The sequence below is a fragment of the Orcinus orca genome, chromosome 12 (assembly GCF_937001465.1).
Source record: "Orcinus orca chromosome 12, mOrcOrc1.1, whole genome shotgun sequence".
Lineage (NCBI taxonomy): Eukaryota > Metazoa > Chordata > Mammalia > Artiodactyla > Delphinidae > Orcinus > Orcinus orca.
Window position 1 is genome coordinate 66,902,247 of NC_064570.1, and position 24,680 is coordinate 66,926,926.

Consider the following 24,680-nt stretch of genomic DNA (forward strand, 5'->3'; position numbering starts at 1 on the left):
CCCCTCCCCGCACCCCGCTGGGCGTCGGCGTCGGCGCCGCCCCCGCCCCCGCCCCCGCGAGGTCCGCACAGACTGACTCGCGCCGCACAGCGCTTCCCCCGCGCCCGCCTCTGCGGCTGCGCGCTGGCGGGGCCGAGGCGGAGGGGAGGGGGTCGCGCCGGGGGCCGGCGGAGCTGCTTTGGCTGCGGCGGCAGCAGGAGACGGAGCGAGCCCGGCGGCCACGGGCAGACCCGGAGGGAACGGAGGAAGCGGTCATGTCTCGCTACACGAGGCCCCCCAACACCTCCCTGTTCGTCAGGAACGTCGCGGACGCCACCAGGTGAGCGGCGGTGCCGCCTCAGGTTGGGGCGCGGGGGAGGGGCGGGTAACGGCCGCGGGGCGGAGCCCGGCGGCGGCCCGCGGGTCTGCCTAGCACCTCCCCGCCGGCTGGGCCGGGGCGCTCCGCGGAGGAGCCCTTCCCGGGACCGGCGGGAGCCCTCGGGCTACTCGGGGCCTGGGCGGGACTCGCGCCTCCGCCCTCCCGGCCGGCGTTCCGCCCCGCTGCGGCCCCGCTTCCGGGCCCCGTAGCGCTTGACCGCCCCCGGCACCTGGGCGGCGGGCCGGTACCCATCCCCACCGCGAGAACCGGCGGAGCGCCGGCTGACTCTTGCCCGGGAGCCGGTCCCTCCCCGCCTCTGGCCCTCAGTGTTCCTCGGGTGAGTGCCTGGGTCTCGCGCCTTTGTCGCTGTACCGGGATAAAGCCGCGCATCTTGCCTCCTAAATGGGAAGGAATTGGGGATGGTGAGAACGCGTTACGGAATAATGCGTACCTTGGGCCTTACGATTCCCTTTGCTTGTAGTCGGTAGTCTAGTCTACTTACAGGTGGTGCTGGTTAAATTTTATTCGTTGCACAGTTTTATACTATATACAAAGGATAACTTCAGTGGATGAGATTTCTGTGTTTTTCTTTAAAGTTCTGAGTGCAATATAAACACCCATCATAACGGTTTGGATAGACTTCCCTGGTCGGTTCTGATGCACTCAAACCACCCGCCCCTCTTTGGAGAATTCTGTCTACATAGTACCTGAACATAGATGTTAAGGAATGACTTCTTATAACAGTGTCTTTCTCTCTTAATAGGGGCCAGAAGGAATGCCGGGGCGGGTGGACATTTTGATAAATGTCTAAAATAATAGACATTTTCGTATCACTGGGCTTGCTTAATTTACTCTCCAGCACCATCCCAAACTTTATAGGTATGCGGGATTATCTTATTGTACATAAGGGAAAGCTGCAAGTCAGCGTGTTAATGACTTACCTGGGGCTTCACAGCTGGAAACATATTGGAGCGCTTGACTCCAGAGTCATCAGGAGTAATCATCATAATTTACCTTTGAGAAGTAAATGTTATGTCTTTTTAAAAAATTTGATCCCTGCTATTACATATATATGTCAGAACTGTAAACTGTGAGTTAATATACTTTAACATCCTAAAGATGCCTGTGTTTACATTTCTTCTCTCAACCTGTTTAATCAATATATTACATAGAAAACAAGCAAAATTTATAACTTGGGTAAGATTAAAACAATTCCCACAGTTAAACAGACCACTTGAATACTGAAAAAGATCAAGCCTCTCCAGTGTGCCTACAAAAAAATGAAAGGTTTCCAATTCTAATGGCCACAGGGGCCAGCCAGGGTAATATGAATGAGTGAAGATGTCACGTTAAGGGACAGTAGGATGGTATGGACCCTGGCAAATGAAAAAGAACATGTGCCATCTCAGCGGGACAGTGACTGCTACCAAGCTTCAGCTGATAACTGCTGTATAGACATTTGGACTTGTTTTAAATGTTTAAACATTGTGTAGGCCAAACAAAACATATACACATGTGACACATGACCTCTGATCTAGATAATCAAGACTGATAATTGAGATTTATTGATTTCCTTTTCCATTTTTTTCACGACTTTCTATCACTGCCACTGGGGGACAGTCAAAATCTAGGAGGTTTGTATTAATGAAATTATAATAATCGCTAACATTTGTTGAGTACTCACTGTATACCAGGCACTGTACTAAAAACTGTACTATGTTATCTTATTAAATTTTCAGTAACCTTATATAACAGATAAGAATCTGAGATTTAGAGACATTAAGTATCTTTCCTAAAACTGCACAGCTGTTGAGTAATGTTATGAAAGTAGAATCATCACATGTAACCTTAATTAATAGGTTTTTTTGTACAAGGTGGCATATAGTCTAAGTTAACTAGCAATATGACACCTAGACACATTTTATTTATTTATTTATAATTGATTAATTTTATTTTTGGCTGTGTTGGGTCTTTGTTGCTGCGCGTGGGCTTTCTCTAGTTGAGGCGAACAGGAGCTACTCTTTGTTGCGGTGCGTGGGCCTCACTCATTGCAGTGGCTTCTCTTGTTGCAGAGCACAGGCTCTAGGCACATGGGCTTCAGTAGTTGTGGCACGTGCTCACAGGCTCTAGAGCGCAGGATCAGTAGTTGTGGTGCACGGGCTTAGTTGCTCCGTGGCATGTGGGATCTTCCCAGACCAGGGTTCGAACCCGTGTCCCCTGTATTGGCAGGCGGAATCTTAACCACTGCGCCACCAGGGAAGCCCCCTAGACACGTTTTAAATTAGCTTTAGCATTTGGTATGCTTATAAAGAAAATCATTGGGATATATGTTAAAACAAACAGGGTATAAAATTATAAATACAGTTTGAATTCAATTACATAAAAAAAATGAAGGGAAAATCTATATATATATTATAGAAAATGATCCTGGAAAGAAATCCCTTTGAGTGGTTTTCTTTATCTTTTTTTTGTTTTGTTTTTTTTGCGGTACGCGGGCCTCTCACTGCTGTGGCCTCTCCCGTTGCGGAGCACAGGCTCCGGACGCGCAGGCTCAGTGGCCATGGCTCACGGGCCCAGCCGCTCTGCGGCATGTGGGATCTTCCTGGACCGGGGCACAAACCCACGTCCCCTGCATCGGCAGGCGGACTCCCAACCACTGCGCCACCAGGGAAGCCTGAGTGGTTTTCTTTATCTTGTTTTCATATTTTATTTAATGTTAGTTTTATAACAAAGCCAAATTTTATTTTAAATGTTTCTTTGAAGTGGCCATTTTAATACATATGATAAAGCACAAGACATTAAAACACATTATAGGTTAGCATTAAATTTGTTAGGAATGAAATTGAGCACAGGAACTAAAAGATTTTAAAATTTTATAATTTGTGTTATGTTTCTCTTCACTGGTGAAGTAAGATGTGGACCAGGAAGAATATTAATTTTAAATCTTGGCATTTTGTGTACAGTAATCTTTTTAATGTCAGATATAGTTTTCTGTTGGAACAAAGTAATGTCGAAATCTCAAAACATTCCCACTTTGATGCTTACCATTATGTTAGGTTGGGGAGTACCCATTAAGTACTTCTCTTGGATATACTTAATAGCATTCTTTGGTTACAGGGTGTATGAGGCTACATTAATATTGATATCAGTGGTCATGTAGAAAAAGCATTAAACAAAATCCAGCGAGATGCATGATAAGAAGTCTCAGCAAACTAGGAAGAGAAGGGAACTTCCTCAGCTTAATAAAGGACATCTGTGAAAAACCTATAGCCAATAACATACTTAATGATGAAACTGAATGCTTTCCTCTTATAAGACAAGGATGTCCACTCTCACAACCTCTATTTAGCATTTTATTGCAAGGCCTAACCAATGCAACAAGGCAAGAAAAAAAAGACATAAAAATTATAAAGATAAAAGTAAAACCTGTCCCTATTCTTAGGTGACATGTTTGTTTACATAAAGCTATAGTAACTAGTAATGAGTTTCAGTGAGTTACTAGGATATGAGGTAAACTTAGTGAAAATTCTATTTCTGTATACTAACAGCAAACAAATAATGAAAAAAAAATTTAATTCCATTTATCTTAGTATTAAAAACATACTTAGGTGGGACTTCCCTGGTGGCGCAGTGGTTGGGAGTCTGCCTGCCAGTGCAGGGGACACGGGTTTGATCCCACGTCTGGGGGGATCCCACATGCCGCGGAGCAACTGGGCCCCTGCACCACAACTGCTGAGCCTGCGCTCTAGAGCCCACGAGCTATGGTTGCTGAGCCCACGTGCCACAACTACTGAAGCCCGTGCGCCTAGAGCAATGACAAGCCACTGCGATGAGAGGCCCGCGCACCGCAGCGAGGAGTGGCCCCCACTTGCCGCAACTAGAGGGCCTGCACGCAGCAACGAAGACCCAATGATGAAGACCCAATGCAGCTATAAATAAATAAATTTATTTAAAAAAAACAAACATAAAAACATAGGAATAAGTTTCACAAAAAAACACGTAAAAACCTTTGCATTGAAGGAGACTATAACACGTTGCCAAGAGAGATCAAAGACCAACATAAATTGATAGATATACTTTGTTCTTAGATTGAAAGATGAAATTTTATTAAGTTATCAATTCAGTCCCAATTGATTATAGATTCAAGGCACTCCTGATCAAATGCTTTTTAAAAAATAGAGACTAACAAGTTAATTCTAAAATATATTAATATACAAAGGATCTAGAATAGCCAAAATAATTTTGAAAAAGGTCATTGAAGCTGGAAGATTTATACTGCCTGACTTAAAGATTTACTAAAAAGTTACAGTACTCAAAACAGTTTGATATTGGCCTAAGGATAGACAAATATATCAGTAGAACAGAATAGAGGGTCCATAAATAATCCATACATATAGAGTCATTTGATTTTTGACAAAGGCACTAAAGCCATTAGAGAAAGGAAAGTCTTTTCAACAAATGGTGTTGTAACAACTGGATGTATGTACTAATTTTATGAAAAAAATGTGCTGCAGCCTCTACTTCACGTAATTTGAACTGGATCATCAATTGAAATGGAAAAGATGAAACTGTAAAGCTTGTAGAAGAAAGCATGGGAGAATATCTTCATGACTTGGGGATAGGCAGAGATTTCTTATAGAACAAAGACAGTAATTACCATAAAAGAAAAAGGAATATTGATAGATTTCTCCAAAATGAAAATTTCCGTTCATTAAAAAATAGCATTAAGAAAGTAAATAGGCAAGCCAAAGACTGGGAGAAAATATTCACAAAACATGTATCTCACAAAGGACTTTTTCTCAGAATAATAATGCACTTTTACAACTCAATAATAAAAAGACAGATGTTATTATTAAAAATGGGCAAAAAACTCACACTTTCAAGAGAAAAATATCCGAATGTCCATTTAGCACATGAAAAAGTGCTCAGCATCATTTGTTGTTGCAGAAATGCAAATTAAAACCACAGTGAGATTCCACTTAACACCCACTTGAATGGCTAAAATTAAAAAGACTGACAATACCAAGTGCTGACAAAGATTGGCACAACTGAAACTTACATGTTGGTGGTGGCAGTATAAAATGGTGCAACCACTTTGCAGAACTGTTTGGCTCTTTCATAGAAATTAAATATATACATCCTCTCTAAAAACCCAGAAATTCTGCCCCTGGAATAAATGACCCATAAGCATGTAAAGATGTTGCACCTCACTGGTGTTTAGGTAAATTAAAATTCAAATAATGAGATACACATTCACTTTATATCCTTCAGAATGGCAAGGAGTAAAAGATGTTAGTGAGGAGTTGGATCCTTAGAAATTCTGATGCATGTCTTGAGGAGTTTAAGTGGATTTGGCTACTTTGGAGAGCATGTAATGAAGCTGAAGATATTTGTACTCTCCAACCCATCAGTTGCATAGCTAGTGGTACATCCCAGAGAACTCTGAAGAGCTCTAGGAAGCACACGCATCATAATGTGCGCTCTAGCACAGTTTGCAGTTTAAAAAAGAAGCATTTTAAAATGTTCATCCACAGAAAGATGTATGAATAAATTGTGGTTTATTCATAACCATACCAATACAGAGTTAAAATGAGTGAACTAGAGCTACATGGAGAAATCTCAAGGGAGGAGAAGGAAAGGTAGAGAATTTTACAGATAGTTTGATACCATTTATGTGCATTTGCAGTAGAAATACAAAGTTATGCAGAGGAATGAGGAACACCAACGGTTGTTTCTAAGGTAGGAGGATGTAATACTTCTTAAAAAATACTAAAAATTACAGCAAATAGGGCAAGTATTAAGATATAATAAATCTTGTTGGTAGATACATGGGTGTTTATTATCTCTATACATTTCTGAATGTCAAAATAGATCACACCAAAAATGCAAAAATAAATGAAAACAAAACAACAGCTCACAGGTGAGGGAGTGGAGACAATGAAAGAGAACCAGCTCTTTTGAGATTTGTTCCTTCAGACTTCTGGGATTCTAAGCCTCTGTGACACACACACTGCTCCAGCCTCTCTTATATTATCTAGGATCCTCTTCTGTCAGCCACTCACATTTGGTTAATGGAATTGGTTGCCTCCTAAGACATTTATTTGAATACTAGCTTTGCTACTGGCTGTGTGTACCTCTGGGCAAGGTGACTGCTCTCACTCTGTCTCCTTGACTATTAAATGGTAACAATGTGTTGCTCATTAATACAGCAGATGCATACTGAGCGCCTACTGTGTGCCAAGCAACTATGCTAGGTACTGAGATACCCTAGTGAAGACACCTGCTTTAGAAGCGATTCTCAATCCTGAGCCTCAGAATTGCCTATGAAACCTTTAAAAACTTTAAACATAACTGGGGCTCACCATGGGAAGCACGAATTAGGTCAAAGATTAATGCATCAGGCTGGAATGCCTGTTTCTATAATATCTCCTTCACAGATGATTGCAATATTCAGGAATGGTTGAGAATCTTTACCCTGTAGTGTATGTTTTATGGGAGCAGGAATTGTGTTTTTCTTGTTCTCTATCATACTCCTAGAGCCTGGCCCATAGTACATATTCAATAAGTATTTGTTGAATGAATAAACAAGAAAAAAGACATTATCACTGTCCTCTAAATCTAAAGTTAATAGTCTCTCAGGGAAGGCAGACAATTAAACATGTTATATTGAGTATTAAATGAAATAAATATAATAAATAGTAAAAATATAATAAAGTTTGTCATAATATTGCCGGCACTGCCTGGTATATAGTGGCTACTTAGTCAGTGTTAGTTGAATCTTTATGTAATAACTCCTAAATCCAATCTCTAGCATTAATCACTGACTTCTAGTCTTGAAAAGAAAATAACTAATATAACTAATATAATTCGTATAGTCACCGTTTTCAGTTGCTTACAGAATTCTTACAGATATTCCACCATCACCTCAGATTTGGCATTTCTAACCCTGAAAGTTTCTTCTTTTGCCTCTCCTCCCTCTTATATTGAACTGTCTTTTCCAGCTATCTAATTTTTATCATGGACACCATCTTTCTTCCATTTGCCCAAGGTAGAAGCTTTGCAGTCATCTTAGGGTCTTTTTTCTACACAATATGTTTTGAAATACTCTTATATCTTCTGAGCCGTGTTTTGTGCTCATAGCTTGATTTTGAATCTCTAAGATCTCCACGAGGCAGCAGGGTAGAGTGGTTACAAACCCAGATTAGTGTCAGACTGTGGGAGTTTGCTTCCAGCTCTGTTGCTTGCTGGCTTCATGACCTTAGGTGAGTTCACTTGTCTGTGGCCTGATCTGTAAACATCTGTTGTTATGGGAATTTATAAATGCATTATAACTGTCAGCTATTAATGCTAAGTATTTTATCTCTTCAGTTAAATTGTAGCTCCATGAAGACAAATATTATGCCATGTATTTCTTTGGTGTCCCCTCTTTAGTACCTATCACAGTAGAAAGCATATAAGTGACTCAAAAATACTTGTCAAATTTGAGATTATGGTAGTTATTTTTGCTTTATGTTTACTAGTAAAGCAACCATTTTTCTTTAAAGCCTGAGAAATAATTTTAGGACTTCTTTAGAATCTAATTCTTGCTATCTGAAAACAATGAACATAAAATGTGAAATTATAGTGAGATGAATGTGTTCTTAATGAGTTAATAGAACTCTGTATATTGACAATTGAAAAGTCTTGTAATAGGAGTAACTTTCAGAAGTGGATATGCTATATATAAAATAGGTAACCAACAAGGACCTATATTGTATAGTACAGGGAACTGTACTCAATATTTTGTAATAACCTATAAGGGAAAAGAATCTGAAAAGGAATGTATATATATACACGCACACACATACATATATACACACTCTGAATCACTGTGCTATACACCTGAAACTAACACAGTATTGTAAATCAACTATACTTCAATTAAAAAAAGCAAAAAAAAAGTGGATGTCCTCGGTTAGTGTTTCCTCAACCTGACTAAGCATAAAAGCCCACTGCTTGTAAAAGTACAGATTTCCAGATGTCATGAATCAGAATCTCCAAAAATGAGACCTGAGAATTTGTTGTTTTCTTTATTTTTTCCTTCTTTGCTAAATCCTGGGTGATTCCTGTGAGAGACAATTTTAGATAATGCTAGTCCAGATAATATACTTTCTTTTGAAGGTTTCAACTGGATTTCTGTAGGCAAAATATTTTAATCCAGCTATTCATATTTCTTTACCTTATTTCTAAAACACTTCAGGCCTGAGGACTTGCGCCGTGAGTTTGGTCGATATGGCCCTATAGTAGACGTTTACATTCCACTTGACTTCTACACTCGCCGCCCGAGAGGATTTGCTTATGTTCAATATCCTTTATTTTACTGTGTGCATGTGAATAGACTACATACATTTGCATATACATATATGTACTCAGGAGTATATTTTATGAGATTAATACTGCCTAATTAAATGTGTTTATTTCTTTATCTCAGAAAATCTAAAGCAGTCCACAGTAGCTGGCAAGCGCCCCTCAGTTTGAACCAACCTGTTAGCTAGAATCCAAGCATAAACCGAGCAGGCGAGACAAAAGGCACCTAAAGTTCAAGCATCAAGGAGTAAAGAGGGAGGGTGGACACAGATATAAAGACCTGGAAGAGGGGAAGTCTTTATCAAGCAAAAGACAAAGCCAACACCAGGTTGAGACTTCGGCTTTCCTACATTTACTCAGAGTTCCAGAATCAAAGCCAAGTCTGATGTTGTTGGTTCTGCGTCTCTTATAAAGTCCATCTTGCAAGCCCTAAAGAATAAAGGTCAAGGTTCAAGATCAAGTGACATTGAGGTAATTGCCAAAGTCTCATTTTGTATTGCATTACTTGAGCTTTTTCTGTTTTCTATTTTTAAAAAAGTTAATCCAGCAACAACCTCCTGAAATACAACTATTTAGTCGTTTTATATAATTTGTTTCCATTTATTTAGGTTTAATATATAATTTATATATATAAGGGAGTTTAGTGGGGTATTAGGAATCAATATATGTAATTCCAGATGTTTGCAGATTGTTTATATCTTTTATAATCATATCCCAAATAATAAAAACATAAAGGTATTTTAAAGCAGTAGGTTCAAAGTTAAATATCATTTTTAAAGAACCAAATCAGTTTTGAATATATGTTTTAGCTCACTTATATGTGTGCACTTTTGTTTATAAGTAATTTCTCCTAAATTAATTTAAAAAGCCTTTTAATGAAAGAGTAATTTTAATTTCAGAATAAAGATTTCTGCATGCTGATTTTTTTTCAGTGACAAACCTGATAAATCTTTTACCTAACAGAAGGGAGTGAGTCCTAAACAGTTTATTTGATAATACTAGCCAATGTTGGACTTATCTTTTTCTCATAACATGTTTCTAATTATACATGCATACTACAGCTACACTGATGTATACATTAAAAATATAGAGATTTGTTTCTGTTTTTAGATTCACTCTTCTGAATCATAATGGGGCATTTGTTTTGATAATAAGTGACTTTTTTTCTGATTATTCATATTATATTAGAGATGTGAGCTTAATAACTTGAGCTTGTTTTCCTAATAATTTCATGTCACATGTAAATAATTCTTTAAAAATAATATTTTTATTTGATATCTGATGTTCAAAGTGTCCTTAACAGCTAGTCATATTTGAAGATGTTCGTGATGCTGAAGATGCTCTTTATAACCTCAATAGAAAGTGGGTATGTGGCCGTCAGATTGAAATACAGTTTGCACAAGGTGATCGCAAAAGTAAGTGTGACTAAATAGTGGATCTTGTTTATTTAGCAGAATGAATTTCAGCAATGACAGATTTTTTAAATTTAAAATTCTTTCCGAAAATACTATTCGAGTAGTTTATTTATTGAGTGGTTATTTATTGAGGTTTTCAGGTAATGAATTATAAATCTTGAACTTCATATTCTAGCACCAGGCCAAATGAAATCAAAAGAACGTCACCCTTGTTCTCCAAGTGATCACAGGAGATCAAGAAGCCCCAGCCAAAGGAGAACTCGAAGTAGGAGTTCTTCATGGGGAAGAAATAGGCGGCGGTCTGATAGCCTTAAAGAGTGAGTACAAAATTAAAGAGTTTTCAAAAACAGGCCACCAGAATCATTTTATTTAATATACATAAAAGAAACAACTTTTGTAGAAGGATATGCTCTTCTCTGTTTGTCATGTATTGTTATTTTAACTTGGGTTTATTAGATACCTTCCATTGTTTTCATTTCATGACAGACTTAACTTTAACCTTTTTAGTAGAAAGATAACATATACTGAGGAAAAAACGAAAAATTAAAAAGTGTATACTTGGGCTTCCCTGGTGGCGCAGTGGTTGGGAGTCCGCCTGCCGATGCAGCGGACACGGGTTCGTGCCCCGGTCCGGGAAGATCCCACATGCCGCGGAGCGGCTGGGCCCGTGAGCCATGGCCGCTGGGCCTGCGCGTCCGGAGCCTGTGCTCCGCGGCGGGAGAGGCCACAACAGTGAAAGGCCCGCGTACCGCAAAAAAAAAAAAAAAAAAAAGTATACTTGACAAATAAAATGAGGATTTAAAAAAAATAAAATTTTCCTAAATGAACCCCCAGATTAAGAATCTTGAAGTCTTATGATTAAAAACTCATAAGAAATACAGTGTAATCACTGTGAAAGGAAGTTGACTAAAGTTAATGTAAATCAATATATTTATAAAAGGCAAATTATTTTCAAGAATATATTCCAAGTATGGTAGTATTGTAGGAAGAAGACATAAAAGTGGTAGATTTTTCAGAAAAAGATATTTGCAAGTTATCTATTTTGCCTGCTAGGAGTTTGTTTCTGTTAGAATAATAGTAAATCACAATGGAAATTAATTACTTGGTGAAGCTATTTAAGTAATAACTGAAATTGTACTAGCATGCCTAAATTCCTAAACACTTAGGCACTATTTATCTTGAGTTTTAATGCTGTGATTTTTTTCATAGGCATGTAGAATTTTAAGGTGAATTCTGTCCTTGAAGAATGATCAGCGTTTACATTAGTATCCTCTTTCTATGAGTAATAAGAGTTGGCTTTCCTGGGGACTTCCCTGGTGGTCCAGTGGTTAAGACTCTGTGCTTCCACTGCAGGGGGCGAGGATTTGATCCCTGGTTGGGGAACTAAGATCCCACATGCTGAGCTGTGCAGCCAAAAAAAAAAAAGAAAGAAAGAAAGAAAAAGAGTTGGCTTTCCTGGGCCATATGTTGTACCCCTACGCTGTCCCCTGACGACATAGCCTCAAATCAAAAATGATCTGCAGAACTGCTCACTTTCACTCCAGTCCTTCCATTCCTCAACTCCAAGAGCCTAGACAAGGAAAAGCCCAACATAGGATATATGTACCAGAGCTAGACAGAGAGTCCTTGCCCCAAGTCCCTAGTTCTAAAAACAAGACTGTGAAGTGGCCTGGCTCCAGTCCCTCCAGCCAAGTGGAAAGAAAAGATAGGAACAGAGAAATATCCAAGAATCTTGATTACTAGAAGATGTGGCCTCTTCAGAGCCCTAGAATCTTACATGTCAGCTCGGTCCCTCTCCTTGGGTATTGAATCAAATGCTTTGATTTTGGCTCATTCTGAGGGAGGCATGCAAGTAGAAGGAAGCCTTAAGCTCCTTTTTTTTTTTTTTGTGGTACGCGGGCCTCTCACCGCTGCGGCCTCTCCCACCGCGGAGCAACAGGCTCCGGACGCGCAGGCCCAGCGGCCACGGCCCACGGGCACAGCCACTCCGCGGCACGTGGGATCCCCCCGGACCGGGGCATGAACCCGCGTCCCCTGCATCAGCAGGCGGACTCCCAACCATTGCACCACCAGGGAAGCCCAAGCTCCTTTTATAAGCCAGAAGAACCCAGGTCAGGATTGAGCCATCACCAAGATTGGTAAAGAAATATTTAGGAACAGTCATACTGTGTTCTGGAATTTGATTCTTTTTATCATACTTTGATAGTATAAGAATATAAACCTCCCTTGTGTCTGTGGAGAATAATCCATTTTGTTCCATGGCTAAGGGATAGCCATTTTCCTACTGATTATTTGAGATTTTGACACTGATACACTCAAATACAAGTTACATTTATAGAACGTAAAATGTGGGAACAAATTAAGAAATTTTACATGCCATGTGTATAGGAAAGTCACACCAGTACCAATGGTACTGCTTCTGGCTTCATGAAGGACATGAATAGTAAGAAAGTGATGTTCAACAGTTCACATTACTATAAATTAATGAATGGTTAATAAACCAAAAATCAAAGTAGATGTAATATTGTATCTAAAGCAGCACTGCCCTAATTTATTGAATAATATCTACTGGCCTTGGTGAAAAAGACTTAGTTTTAAAAGAAAAGGAAAAAATTGCCCATCTGATTCATTAAGAATATAAGCAGTTTCCAAATGTGTTAGAGCCTTGATTAACCAGAACATTCACAGCATTTTCTGCCTTCTAGTGGCAGTATACTACTTGGCTGGAGAAAAAACAAAAAAGAAGTCTGTCAGTTATCCCAGTCATCATGGCGTATCAGGAATAGAAAGAACGGGGACTCCCTGGTGGTACAGTGGTTAAGACTCCGCACTTCCCCTGCAGGGGGCCTTGGGTTTGATCCTTGGTCGGGGAACTAAGATCCTGCATGCAGAGCGTCCAAAAAAAGAAAAAAGAAAAAACCACATTTTCTTGTAAGACAATGCTGTTCTGCTCTGTTCTAGTTATAAGACCGTTGCTTAACCTCTCTGACCTCAGTGTTTTTTATTTGTAAAGTTGTATTATAGAGAATGCAAATCTTACCCAGCTTTTAAGTTTCATAAGGATCAGATTGTATGTATGTGTATGGGTCAGCATATAGATAAGTCTAACATGTACTATAAATATATTCAATGTATGTGTTGTATTACCTTAGATAAAAAGAGGTCACTGCTTTTGCCTTTAGTGGATGTGGGAAAAAACTAGTTTGCTGCTATCATTAGACTGTGAACTCTTTGTGGAGCAAGGACTTTTGTCTTAATGCTTAATATCCCTAGCATTTATCAGTAGTCCCTTACTCAGATATTCCATAAATCTTTGTTAAATTTGTGTCAGTGAATGTGTATATACTCCTAAATATTCCTGAAGAATGTTAAAATGGCCCCTAGTCCAACTATAGCATCCTTTTTTTTTTTAAGTTTTATTGAAGTGTAGTTGATTTACAGTGTTCTGTTAGTTTCAGATGTACAGCACAGTGATTCATTTATATATATATATTCTTTTTCAGATTCTTTTCCCTTATAGGTTATTACAAAATATTGAGTATAGTTCCCTGTGCTATACAGTAGGTCCTTGTTGGTTATCTATTTTATACGTAGTAGTGTTTATATGCATCCTTTTTCTTTCTTACGTTAGAATTTTTTTTCCCCAAGGACAATTTTCCCATTTTATTTTCTACAACTATCTACAATAGGAATGAAACAATTTCTAAAAAACTCTGCTTTTAAAAAAATTAAAATAAAAGACTGTGCTTTTATTCTAAAATATATTCTACATCAATATGTTTATACTTTCCAGTGTTCTTTGTTCCTTCCTGTAGTTCCATGCTTCTACCTGGGATTATTTTCCTTCATTTTGAAGCATTTTTACCGTTTCTTAGAGTACAAGTCTAATGGCAGTGAATTCACTCAGTTTGTCTGAAAACATCTTTATATTCATTTTTGAAAGATATTTTTGCTGAAGATAGTGTTATAAGTTGGCAGGAAGTTTTTTTCTTTCTTTAATAATGTCATTCCATTGTTCTGATATCCACAGTCAGTCTTAATGTTGCTCCTTTGAAGGTAATGTGTCTACTGTTCTCTAGCAGATTTTCAGATTTTTCTCTGACTTTGGTTTTCAGCAATTTCACTGTGACATGCCCAGCATAGGTTTCTTTGTATTTATTCTACCTGAGGTTTACTGAGTTCCTTGAAATTGTGAGTTATTATGCCTTTCATTAGTTTTGGAAAATTCTAGGCCATCATCTCTTCAAACATTGCTTGTACCTTATTCAATTTTTCCCTTAGGCCACGTGAGTATGTACCAAATAACTCTTATGCTCTGTTCTGGATTTCTTAAAACTTCTTTTCTCATTGTGTTTCACTATAATATTTTTCTAATAACCAGTTTGCTATTTCTTACTTCTGCTGTATCTAGACTGCTATTAAATCCATCTAATGACTTTTTTAAGTTCGAATATCATGTTGTTGGTTCTAAAATGTCCATTTGATTCTTTTTATAGATTCCAGTATTGTTTAAATTCCCCATCTTTTTTATTTATTTGTCTTTTCCTCTTCTTTTCTTTTTTTTTGTATTTTTTGGGCTGTGCCGCGTGGCTTGTGGGATCTTAGTTCCTTGACCAGGGATCAAACCTGGGCCCCCTGAAGTGGAAGCTCAGGGTACTACCACTGGAATGCCAGGGAATTCCCTTATTTTCTTGAACATATTAATCATAGTAATTTAAAAAATTATTTTCTGAATAATGCCAATATCCAAATTATTTTGGGTCTCTTTCGTTTTATTTTCCTTAGCTTTTAGTCATTTTTTTCTGTTTTTCACATACCTCATAATTTATTTATTTTTTTTGTGGTACGCGGGCCCCTTTCACTGTTGTGGCCTCTCCCGTTGTACACGCTCTGTTCGTGCAGGCTCAGCGGCCATGGCTCACGGGCCCAGCCACTCCGCGGCATGTGGGATCCTCCCGGACCGGGGCACAAACCAGTGTCCCCTGCATCGGCAGGCAGACTCTCAACCACTGCGCCACCAGGGAAGCCCTACCTCATAATTTTTTATTGGATGTTGGACATTACTGTTGAAAGATTATAGAGGTTTTGGATGATATGATTCTCCAAAGAAAGCTGTTTTCTTCTAGCAGGCAGAGCATTGGCAGATCACCTTGATCCTGTCAAGGCTTGGTTTGAGGCACTGTTAAGGCTGATCCATTTCAGCTTTACACTTACTCCTAGGGCATGACCCTTAACCTGGAGGATGAGGCCCTTCTGACTTCTTAACTGAAAGCCTGCGTTGTCACTCAAGGCTCCTTGACCTTTTGGGGGGCTTGAATTCCAGCCCTCTCACCAGCAACTCTGTATCTGAGAAAATTTCAGCTAAGTTTTTTTTTTTTAACATCTTTATTGGAGTATAATTGCTTTACAATGGTGTGTTTCTGCTTTATAACAAAGTGAATCAGCTATACATATATCCCCATATCCCCTCCCTCTTGCTCAGCTAAGTTCTTAAATCTTCCAGCTGCTGTTTTCTGCTGACCTCTTAGAGTCTCATCCTGTGCATGTGCAACTTGGAAGATGGCCAGCGACCTGAGGAGAACTTGTAGGCAGATCTTAGGGGATGGGGGTTGCCTGCGGTGTCCTCACCTCTGGGATTTTCGTGTCTCCAGTCCTAGCCATTTTCGTGGCCCTGAATTCTAACTTCTGTCTCTGCAGCTTAGTCCAATAGCTGTTTTCTAGTTGGGCTCAAGTCTGCCATGCTGGCATTTGGAAAATGGTCTTAGGAAAAGAGCCATGGCTTATAACCCCTCGAGTTCTGCTTGTGTTGGTTATTCTCCAGTGCCTTTTAACAGTTGTTTTATAAATGTTGTCTACCTTTTTTATATAGCTCTTTTCTATGGGAAGATTAGTCTAGAACAAGCTGCTCTGTCATGGCAAGATTCAGAAGTCCTCCATCTAGGTTTATGTCTTTATAAACATTTGATAAGCTTTAAATATTTTCTTTCTTTCTTTCTTTTCCCTTCAGATTTTCTAACCTCTTAGGATTATGTAACCCAGACTAAATATGCAAAATAAATATATTTTTCAGAACTGGCTCATAAGATACATTGATATCTAGCAAAGTCAAAATCTTTTGGTCAGATATTACAAACTTGTACTTATGTTTGAACCAGAAGCATGCATGATAAAATTAGAGTTTCTTTTAGCTTATCCAGTAAAAACATAACTAATGTTATGTAAAGTATATAAGTTCCTGAAAGTGTTGTTTCCTAACCTATTATGTATTTTTGTGTGAAATATATACTCTGATATTATGGATGTTTGCAGGTCCCGACACAGGCGATTTTCTTACAGCCAGTCTAAATCTCGCTCCAAATCACTACCAAGGCGATCTACCTCAGCAAGGCAGTCAAGAACCCCAAGAAGGAATTCTGGTTCTAGAGGACGGTCACGGTCCAAGTCCTTGCAAAAAAGGTCCAAGTCGATAGGAAAATCACAATCAAGCTCACCTCAAAAGCAGACTAGCTCAGGAACAAAATCAAGATCACATGGAAGACATTCTGACTCCATAGCAAGATCCCCATGTAAATCTCCCAAAGGGTATACCAATTCTGAAACTAAAGCACAAACAGCAAAACACTCTCATTTTCGATCGCATTCCAGATCTCGGAGTTACCGTCATAAAAACAGTTGGTGAACAGCGACAGAAGAGTGCTACGTAGTATTTAATATGTTATTAAACCTCTCGTTATGTTAAATAAAAATTCTTCAAGGCTTACAGAAAAAGTGAGTTGATATTAGTTATTTTGGGCATGTGCAAGAGATAAAATCTCTCTATCTTGGGTTAAGATTTGGTCTCGATTTAAGGGCCCATACCACAAATTATGATGTGAGTAATGTCCCATTTTATGGACCATTTTTTGTTTACATTGTGGCAGAAGGGTACTTTTCAAAGGAAATGGAACTAATTTGGAAAATTAGACTTGGATGTTAAGAATAATACTAATAACTTTTACGAAAGTATTTTTTACTTTAAAGCACTTTTCTTTCATGTAAAAAGTAATTATGACTGTATAATCGCATAGGGCAAACTTAAGACTGTTTGACATCTTACGTCTCCTTTTTGTTTTCTCTTTAAACTTGGGCCAATTCCTGATGGATATTAGTTCATATTACAAAATTCTGACATTTCTAAAAGTAGAGTTTATAGAGAGATCAAGTGTTCAAAAGATACATTCTTTCCTGAGCTCAAAAAAGGTTTTATTTTTACTGGGTGGAACAGTATAGATAAGTTGACATTAAATTGCATTCTATACCATATTTATTCACTTCAGAAATATCAAAACGTTATAAAAATTCTGAATTTTGAATGGTTTGAGACTAAAAATGATGTGCAACACTCATAGTCCAAAAATTCATATCAAGCCTTACACATTTGAAGAGTGGTACATTTTGTATAAAAATCATACTTTATACTGTTAATTCTGCATACCTACTTTTCATCTACTGCTTAATTTTTCTTTTTAGAGCTCTAGCTGATGACTTTAAACTGTATAGAATAACTCTTATTTATTTTTGGAAATGTTTAGTACCTTGTATTAAGAAACTCAAGACTGCCTCCTCAAAAAACAACTTTGCAGTATTGGGATTTACATTACACTGCCCTTCATTTTTTTAAGCCAAATAGCTTTATTGATATTCATTGCTTTTGTAGTTGTTAAAACTAAGAATTTCTTTAAAAATGTGTTTGTAGATTATGTTTTTCAGAGGGTTTTGGTAGTATTTGTGATAAAATGGTTTTGCATATGGTTATTATAGGGGATATATTTATAGAGCTCTACTTGTGTACCTTGTTGAATTACATTGAAATTAAAAGTTCTCAGCCCATACAGTTAATATTTGTATCTAGAGTACTTTAGAAAAAAAATGTCTTATATTTTTAGCATATAGGAGCCAATATTGCTTCTATTTGTTCTGAATACAAATTCCATCTTTTTTTTGCATTTTACATCTTGTGTGTAAGAAATAACTTTACAAAATAATTTATATGCTGGTAATATTTGGACAGGTACCGTAAATTCATGTATATTGTACTTTCTGAGTAGATTTTCTCTAATCATAGCAAAATTTATTTCAAAATTATAGCTCTTTGAAGTGTTCAAATGTAATAAAAATTTAATTATAAAATTATGTGGCAGTATTGAAAATTGAGAGAACAGTCTGAAGAAAGAGCAAGACAAATACTGATTTTTTTGTATCTTCTAAGTAAATGTTTGGGTTTACATACACATATATGTAGTTATTCCAAATACTAATTAGGAGTTGATTATAGTGTCTTTACATTTAATCATTATATCTTAGTAAAAAGTTAGTAAGGCAGTGTTTCTGAACATGCTTAATCCTTCGATTTATCTCTGATTTGGTTTTCCACTGTAATCCCTGGGCTGCTTAGGGAGGGTACTGTTTGGTTTGATGGAAAAACTGGAATGATAATAGTTTAAACTTTCTGATCATTTACTATGTGCTTGGCACTGCTCTGTAAGTTTTACATTACTCGCTCATCACAACAGCTTTATGAGGTCAGTACCACTGCAGATAAGGTAAGTGAGACGCAGAGAGGTTAAATGACATGCACAAGGTCACACAACCATTACACTTTGGAGCTGGGTGGTGGCTGGGCTCCATACAGCCCTCCCTGATCACCATGCTTGTCTTTTTGGAAGAAAAAAGTCTTTGGCAGATATATGCTAAACTAAGATAATATTGAGAGGAAAAGGAGAGAATAGAATTTGGAAAGGAAATGATTATAGGGTTCAGTGAAAATGGGTTCTGTGACTGAGTGGAAATTGATTGGCAGTTGTGCTGATACCCTGGAAAATTGTCCTCTGGGTACATCTATTCTAGGGTTCACTTCTGCTGTAGAATTGTTTCTTGGACCTTTTAAGAGAGGATACTTAGAGTAAGATTGTTAAATAAAGCAAATGTATCACACATCTGTGATCATTTCCTGTAAAGATAATATATTTACTCAGGTACTTCCTATGTTTGGTGTAGGGGCACTACCTACCTCCATTTGTTCAAGATTCATAGAGGATAAGTTAATGTCAAAGAAGATAAAGGTGGCCACCATGACTGCTTGGTTTCTTTCTCCCCATGAATAATTCACATTTCTGTGTAGCAGCTGGTATTTTGTAGCTGCAAACATAATGGGGGAATATGCCAAATTTTTTATCTGTAGTCTGCGGTTTCATCTTGTGCCTCTGGGCTGTTTATTTTTTAAATGTAAAATATTAACTAATTTCAGGACTTTATATGTTATCTGAGATAACGACTATTCTAAGACATGCTGTTGTATTACAAATAAATAAGAATTTCTGCCTTTATTCCAATTCCATTGCATGAAGCAAAATTAGTCGAAGTTTAAAGGAAGAAGCGTTTAGAAATACTTTTATAATTCTTCTATACTACATTAAAATTGTAATTTCTTATTTAGAGTTAAAAATTAAATTTGTTTTCCAGACAGGATGGTAGAATATTTGGGGTATCTGTATAAATAAATACATGCTACTTACGCAGGAGATCTTAATCTGGTATCATGAAACCGAAGCTTCAGATCTAGGTCCTCTAGATATTCAAACAAGTCCGTGACTCTTGGTATTTTAAGGACCAGTGGTTCAGTGAGACATACGGATATTACTCTCAAAACTCATATATTTGATTAGAAAAATTTAAGTATTAAATGAAGATTATGAACTTAGCATCTAAATTACTCCCTTGATGAAACTAGGGTATTTAGGATCATAACATTAGCTCTGGCATTGATCGAACCATGTCAGTTTAGGCCCTCTGGAAATTTTATATCATGTACCTTTAAAAAGATGCTCTTAAAATTAAGCAAATTAACCACAGCTTTGTGCATCCCAGACAAGGCCCCATTGCCTCACACAGACAGCCTTGGGGGAGTAAGCACTTCATTCCTGACTGGGCTAGGGCCTGGCCCCCACTGCTTAGAGAATGCCCCTAATGCACTGATCCCATCCCAGGAACACAATAGAGCTGGGACAGCCCACAGAGAAGGTGAATGGACTGTAATTGATGGATTGACTGTGATTATAGAATTAAATTGGGTACATCTTTTGAAAAGAAGCAAATTAAGTGTAGAGACACTATAGTCAAAAACCTATTTAGAAATATAATATTCCATTATAGAAGTGTTAGATATTCCAGGTTGATTGAACTTCATTCAAGTTAAAACAGTACTTCACAATAATGACAAATACCATTTTTTATTTAAAGGAATCATGTGAGGAAAGACTGAATTTAAAAATATACATAGGATACTACACCACATCAGTAGTATTTTCCAAAAAAAAAGGTATAATGTTTTTATTTTATTTTGGGGAAAGGGTTATATGATTAGTCTTTCTTGAATCTTATGTTCTAGGAATGTACCACAATTTTGAATTTATGAAAAGAAATAGTATCAACTTGTGGAGATAGATGGATGCTCAGTGGGTTAATGGTTACTGTTTTTTAAATGTATTATGTGATTTAAAGCATATGTTTGGTTCACATGTTTCAAAACACCATATTCAACCTACCTGTAAGTTTATGAACTAGTAACGTTACAAATTAAAATCAGGAATATCTTAGGGTATGTCAGGTTTCAGGTTCTTTCAGAATGCAGATGGAAAATTTAAAGGGTCAGTCTCTCCAGATGAGACTATCTAGCCAGTAATCAGTGCTTTGTGCTAGAAATGGATTGATTGCATGTTTATTACTGTTTGATCTTATGTATTGCAGCTTGTGTAGGATGAGCAGTTTCTCAGAAAAAGTGTAATTGAAACAAGAAGCAAAATTACCACTTTTCTAATTTAGGAGTATAATTCTGTGAACTAAATGCCTAAGAACTATATGCTTTTTAGAAATGGGTCCATAGAAATTGAGGAAAACCACATTCTAGTTTTCTTGGCTTACTCCTTATAGTATAGACTTAAAATGCTGTTAAATTGACTAATTTCAACAAAAATCTCAATATAAAATAGTCTTCCAGGCTCAAGTGATAGCCTTTTTTTTTTTTTCCCAATACTAAGAAAAATTCAGTGGATTTCTTTGTGGGGGAAGTTAAGAGCCATTCCTATGACATTTGTGAGGTGGTGTCTGCTTTGTGGGAATACTACTTTACACCTTGAGAAAAAGTACTCTGTTGAAGACCTTTTTTCAAAATCGACATAAGCTGTATAACTGGTCTGACTCTTCAGGGCATTCTTACATTTTAAAAATGAGATGGAATGTTACTTAAACTTATTTTAACAGTAAAATATTTATATAATTTCATAAGAACCTTAAGGAAAAGCATTAACATTCACATTGTCGGTAAACCTTAAGATTTGGGCCTTAAAATGTTAAATGTAACTGAATTAGCAAAACTAATGCTCTAGTTTTGTTAGAATATTCATTATAATTTTTAATGTGTATACAGAGTCTAACCATTTTTGGTGTTATTTTATACTTTATAATTCCCTACTCTTGCCATATAATCTATGTGGGATTTTTAAAAAAATACCACTTAAAAACATGGATAAAAAATTTTCTAAAATTTATTTGTAGTGAGGTGTCATATAGAGTCTGTCATACAGAGTGAAGTATATCAGAAAGAAAAACAAATACTGTATTCTAACACATATATATGGAATCAAAAAAAATGGTACTGATGAACCTAGTTGCAGGGCAGGAATAAAGATGTAGACATGGAGAATGGACTTGAGGACACGGGGTGGGAGTGGGAAGCTGGGGCGAAGTGAGAGTAGCATTGACACGTATACACTACCAAGTGTAAAATAGATAGCTAGTGGGAAGCAGCCACACAGCACAGGGAGATCATCTCGGTGCTTTGTGATGCCCTAGAGGGGTGGGATAGGGAGGGTGGGAGGGAGACGCAAGAGGGAGGGGATATGGGGACATATGTATGCATATGGCTGATTCACTTCGGTGTACAACAGAAACTAACACAGTACTGTGAAGCAATTATAGTCAAAGATCTATTAAAATAAAATATACATGAAAAGCACTTGTATGAGGTGCTTTTAGCTGCCTGTCCGTAGTCAAATATAACTGATACTGTAAGAGGTTTTGGTGACTGCACTTTTGTCCACCTTTTATCTACCTTGACTAGAAGGTGGTGTTTTTACATGAATATCTATCATGGAAAGTGGAACTACACTTAAGGAGTAATTTTAAATGCTTTTAACTTTCCATTAACTCCACTGATATTAATTCAACATTAAAGGCTTTAAAGAGTAGGCGCCAACCAAGTGTTAAGAGTTGCACCCTGCTTTGCCCTTCTACCTCCTGGTCACTCAGTGCTCACCAGCCCTTCGGCCATCCCCTTTCTTCTTTGGGAATCTCAGACAGACACACTTCCTTACGCTACTTGAAGTTCAAGTTATTCCATGTTAGATAATTCTTTAACTTTCCCCTCAAACCATGGGCAGTTATTATAAATGCCCTTCAGAATCTTTATAGTCTCCACCTACCTCTTTATCCTCTCCTAATTAAAGTTTCTTCAAGCTTTAACATTTATTTCAACATTAACATTAAATGTCAACTGTCACATTTCCCAAATAAGACAATGCTTAAATACAGTATCCTTTCTCTAATCTTTCAGTTCTTATTTACAATGGCTGTGGTATTTCAGTCATTGACTAGAATTGTTCCATTATTTTAGAAGTGTTATAACCAACTAACCAGCCTAGTTGAAAGAGCAAAGAAAAAACATTTAGGATATTCAAAGTTTACATCAAAAGATTGACTTATTTGTGCTTAATGTTACATGTAAGTGAGCTTTTGGAATTATTGGCAAATACTCAACTTCTGTGTAATGTTGGAGTGAACTAGTAAAGCAGCGTTAACTTTCCCGAATTCTGTTAACATTTTGTTGTAAAATTCTTTAATAAGAAAGTAATCTTACAATGAACACCCATATACCCACTACGTAGATTCTACAGTTAAAAGTTATGCTTGTTTTATCACATATATTTCCATCAATCTTTTCCTCAATTATTTTGAATTTAACGTATAGTAAATTTTTGAAAATTGGAATATTCATAAGTGGGCTATTCCAATTAAAGAGTGATCAAAAATCTTGGTTGAATATCTTTTGTAAACATAATTCTATTTTCTTAGTTTTGAAATTCAGGGTCTGGCTTCAAACATCAGATGATTTACAGTAACCTAAGAAACACAAATGGTTAAGGAGACTGGACTGAATGCACAGTGACTAGGACCCTTGGAAGGCTGATGGAAAAGGGTAATCCAATCTTTGATGTTAATCCTTTTGTTTTAAAATTTGAGAGCCCTTAGTGTCTGATCAGTTGAAAAGAGTAAGGGCAATTTCAACATTGGAAGGGACGGTTGAGAGCCCTTATAGCAAGAAGATCCCCCAAATTGTAGATCTCTCTAAGGGTTTGGTAGGAAGAACCAAAGCCCTCTGATTCCATGTTGCCAAATAGAGTGAAATAATAAAGATCTTCCTTTTTAAGGATCTTAACTGTTAGAAGGCAGTTTTGAGTTCAGTTAAATCAAACATTTCCATGTTGGAAATAAAAGTCATCAAAATGTCTTCTACTTTCCATCCCCTCCTCAAGATTCTAGACTCTTAAGAACACATTTGTAATTCTGTTTTGACAACTAATCAGGTTAATCTCTAATCTTAGAACAATGGAACTATCTGTAATAATTTAGGAGTAGCTATATATATATGACCAGTTTTGGAGGAGTCTGATTAGTATCTATTATCTTTACAATCATATATAAAATACCACATTTTCCTGCCACTTTATGTAGTAGACTGGGAAAAATTACTTAACTTTCCTGGATCCTTTCTTACACATGCATAAAAGTTATCGTATGAATGACTAGAGAAATGAAGTTTTCAACGTTACTGCTTAAGAATGTCATTTTGTCTTTTAAGCTATTATACATTCAAGATATATGATCTCTCCTAATTAAATAGAGCTTGAATAGAACCTGTAGCCTCCTTTGACAAATGTGCATCTGATTTTCCATGATTATCCATGTAGGCTGCTTTCTGCCAATTCCCCCGTTTTTCCCCTTCCTACCATTACTTAATTCAGAGACCGTAATTAATGCCACATCATCTATGATAAACTATTCCTCTAACAGGGGGAACTTTAAATTTGTGTCACCAGTTCTACACTAAGGAAACATTACTCTAAACTCTGCTTTAGAAAATGAATTCTGAGATCTTGACAGTGAACCCACAGTAAATGTAACACCTTCTATAAGTCTTAAATTGTAATTCACAAGTTTAAGTTTGGCAAATACAATTCCTGGGTGTTAGGAATATTACTCATTTTAGCATATTTAACTTAGAACTCCAAGAGAATTGCAAAGGATATGAAAAGTAACTTAATCCGAAAACTGTCAGATTAATTCAAGACAATCTAATCCAAGAGATATAAAGAAAAAGGGTTTAGTTCAACCATAAAATAGATCATCCCTATTCTTAGAACTTTATCCACCCCACAGCTTCAGAGAATCCTATCTAAAATTTTCAA

General features: G+C 37.3%; 1 protein-coding gene across 6 annotated transcripts; it reads left to right on the plus strand.

The window, feature by feature from the left end:
* Positions 1 to 25: 25 nt before the first annotated feature.
* SRSF12 (serine and arginine rich splicing factor 12) lies at positions 26 to 21,182 on the plus strand. Of its 6 annotated transcripts, none has more exons than XM_033418822.2 (5): positions 26 to 319; positions 8,598 to 8,702; positions 10,016 to 10,119; positions 10,295 to 10,436; positions 16,429 to 21,182. In XM_033418822.2, the coding sequence occupies exons 1-5, from the start codon at positions 255 to 257 to the stop codon at positions 16,796 to 16,798; spliced, it is 786 nt and encodes a 261-aa protein (XP_033274713.1). In that variant the 5' UTR covers positions 26 to 254; the 3' UTR covers positions 16,799 to 21,182. The 6 variants fall into 6 exon arrangements, with proteins under 6 accessions (XP_033274713.1, XP_033274714.1, XP_049551441.1 ...); XM_033418823.2 differs by lacking the exon at positions 8,598 to 8,702 and adding an exon at positions 8,829 to 9,175 and having other exon boundaries at positions 38 to 319; positions 9,996 to 10,119; XM_049695484.1 differs by lacking the exons at positions 26 to 319; positions 8,598 to 8,702 and adding exons at positions 556 to 695; positions 8,829 to 9,175 and having other exon boundaries at positions 9,996 to 10,119.
* Positions 21,183 to 24,680: the final 3,498 nt, after the last annotated feature.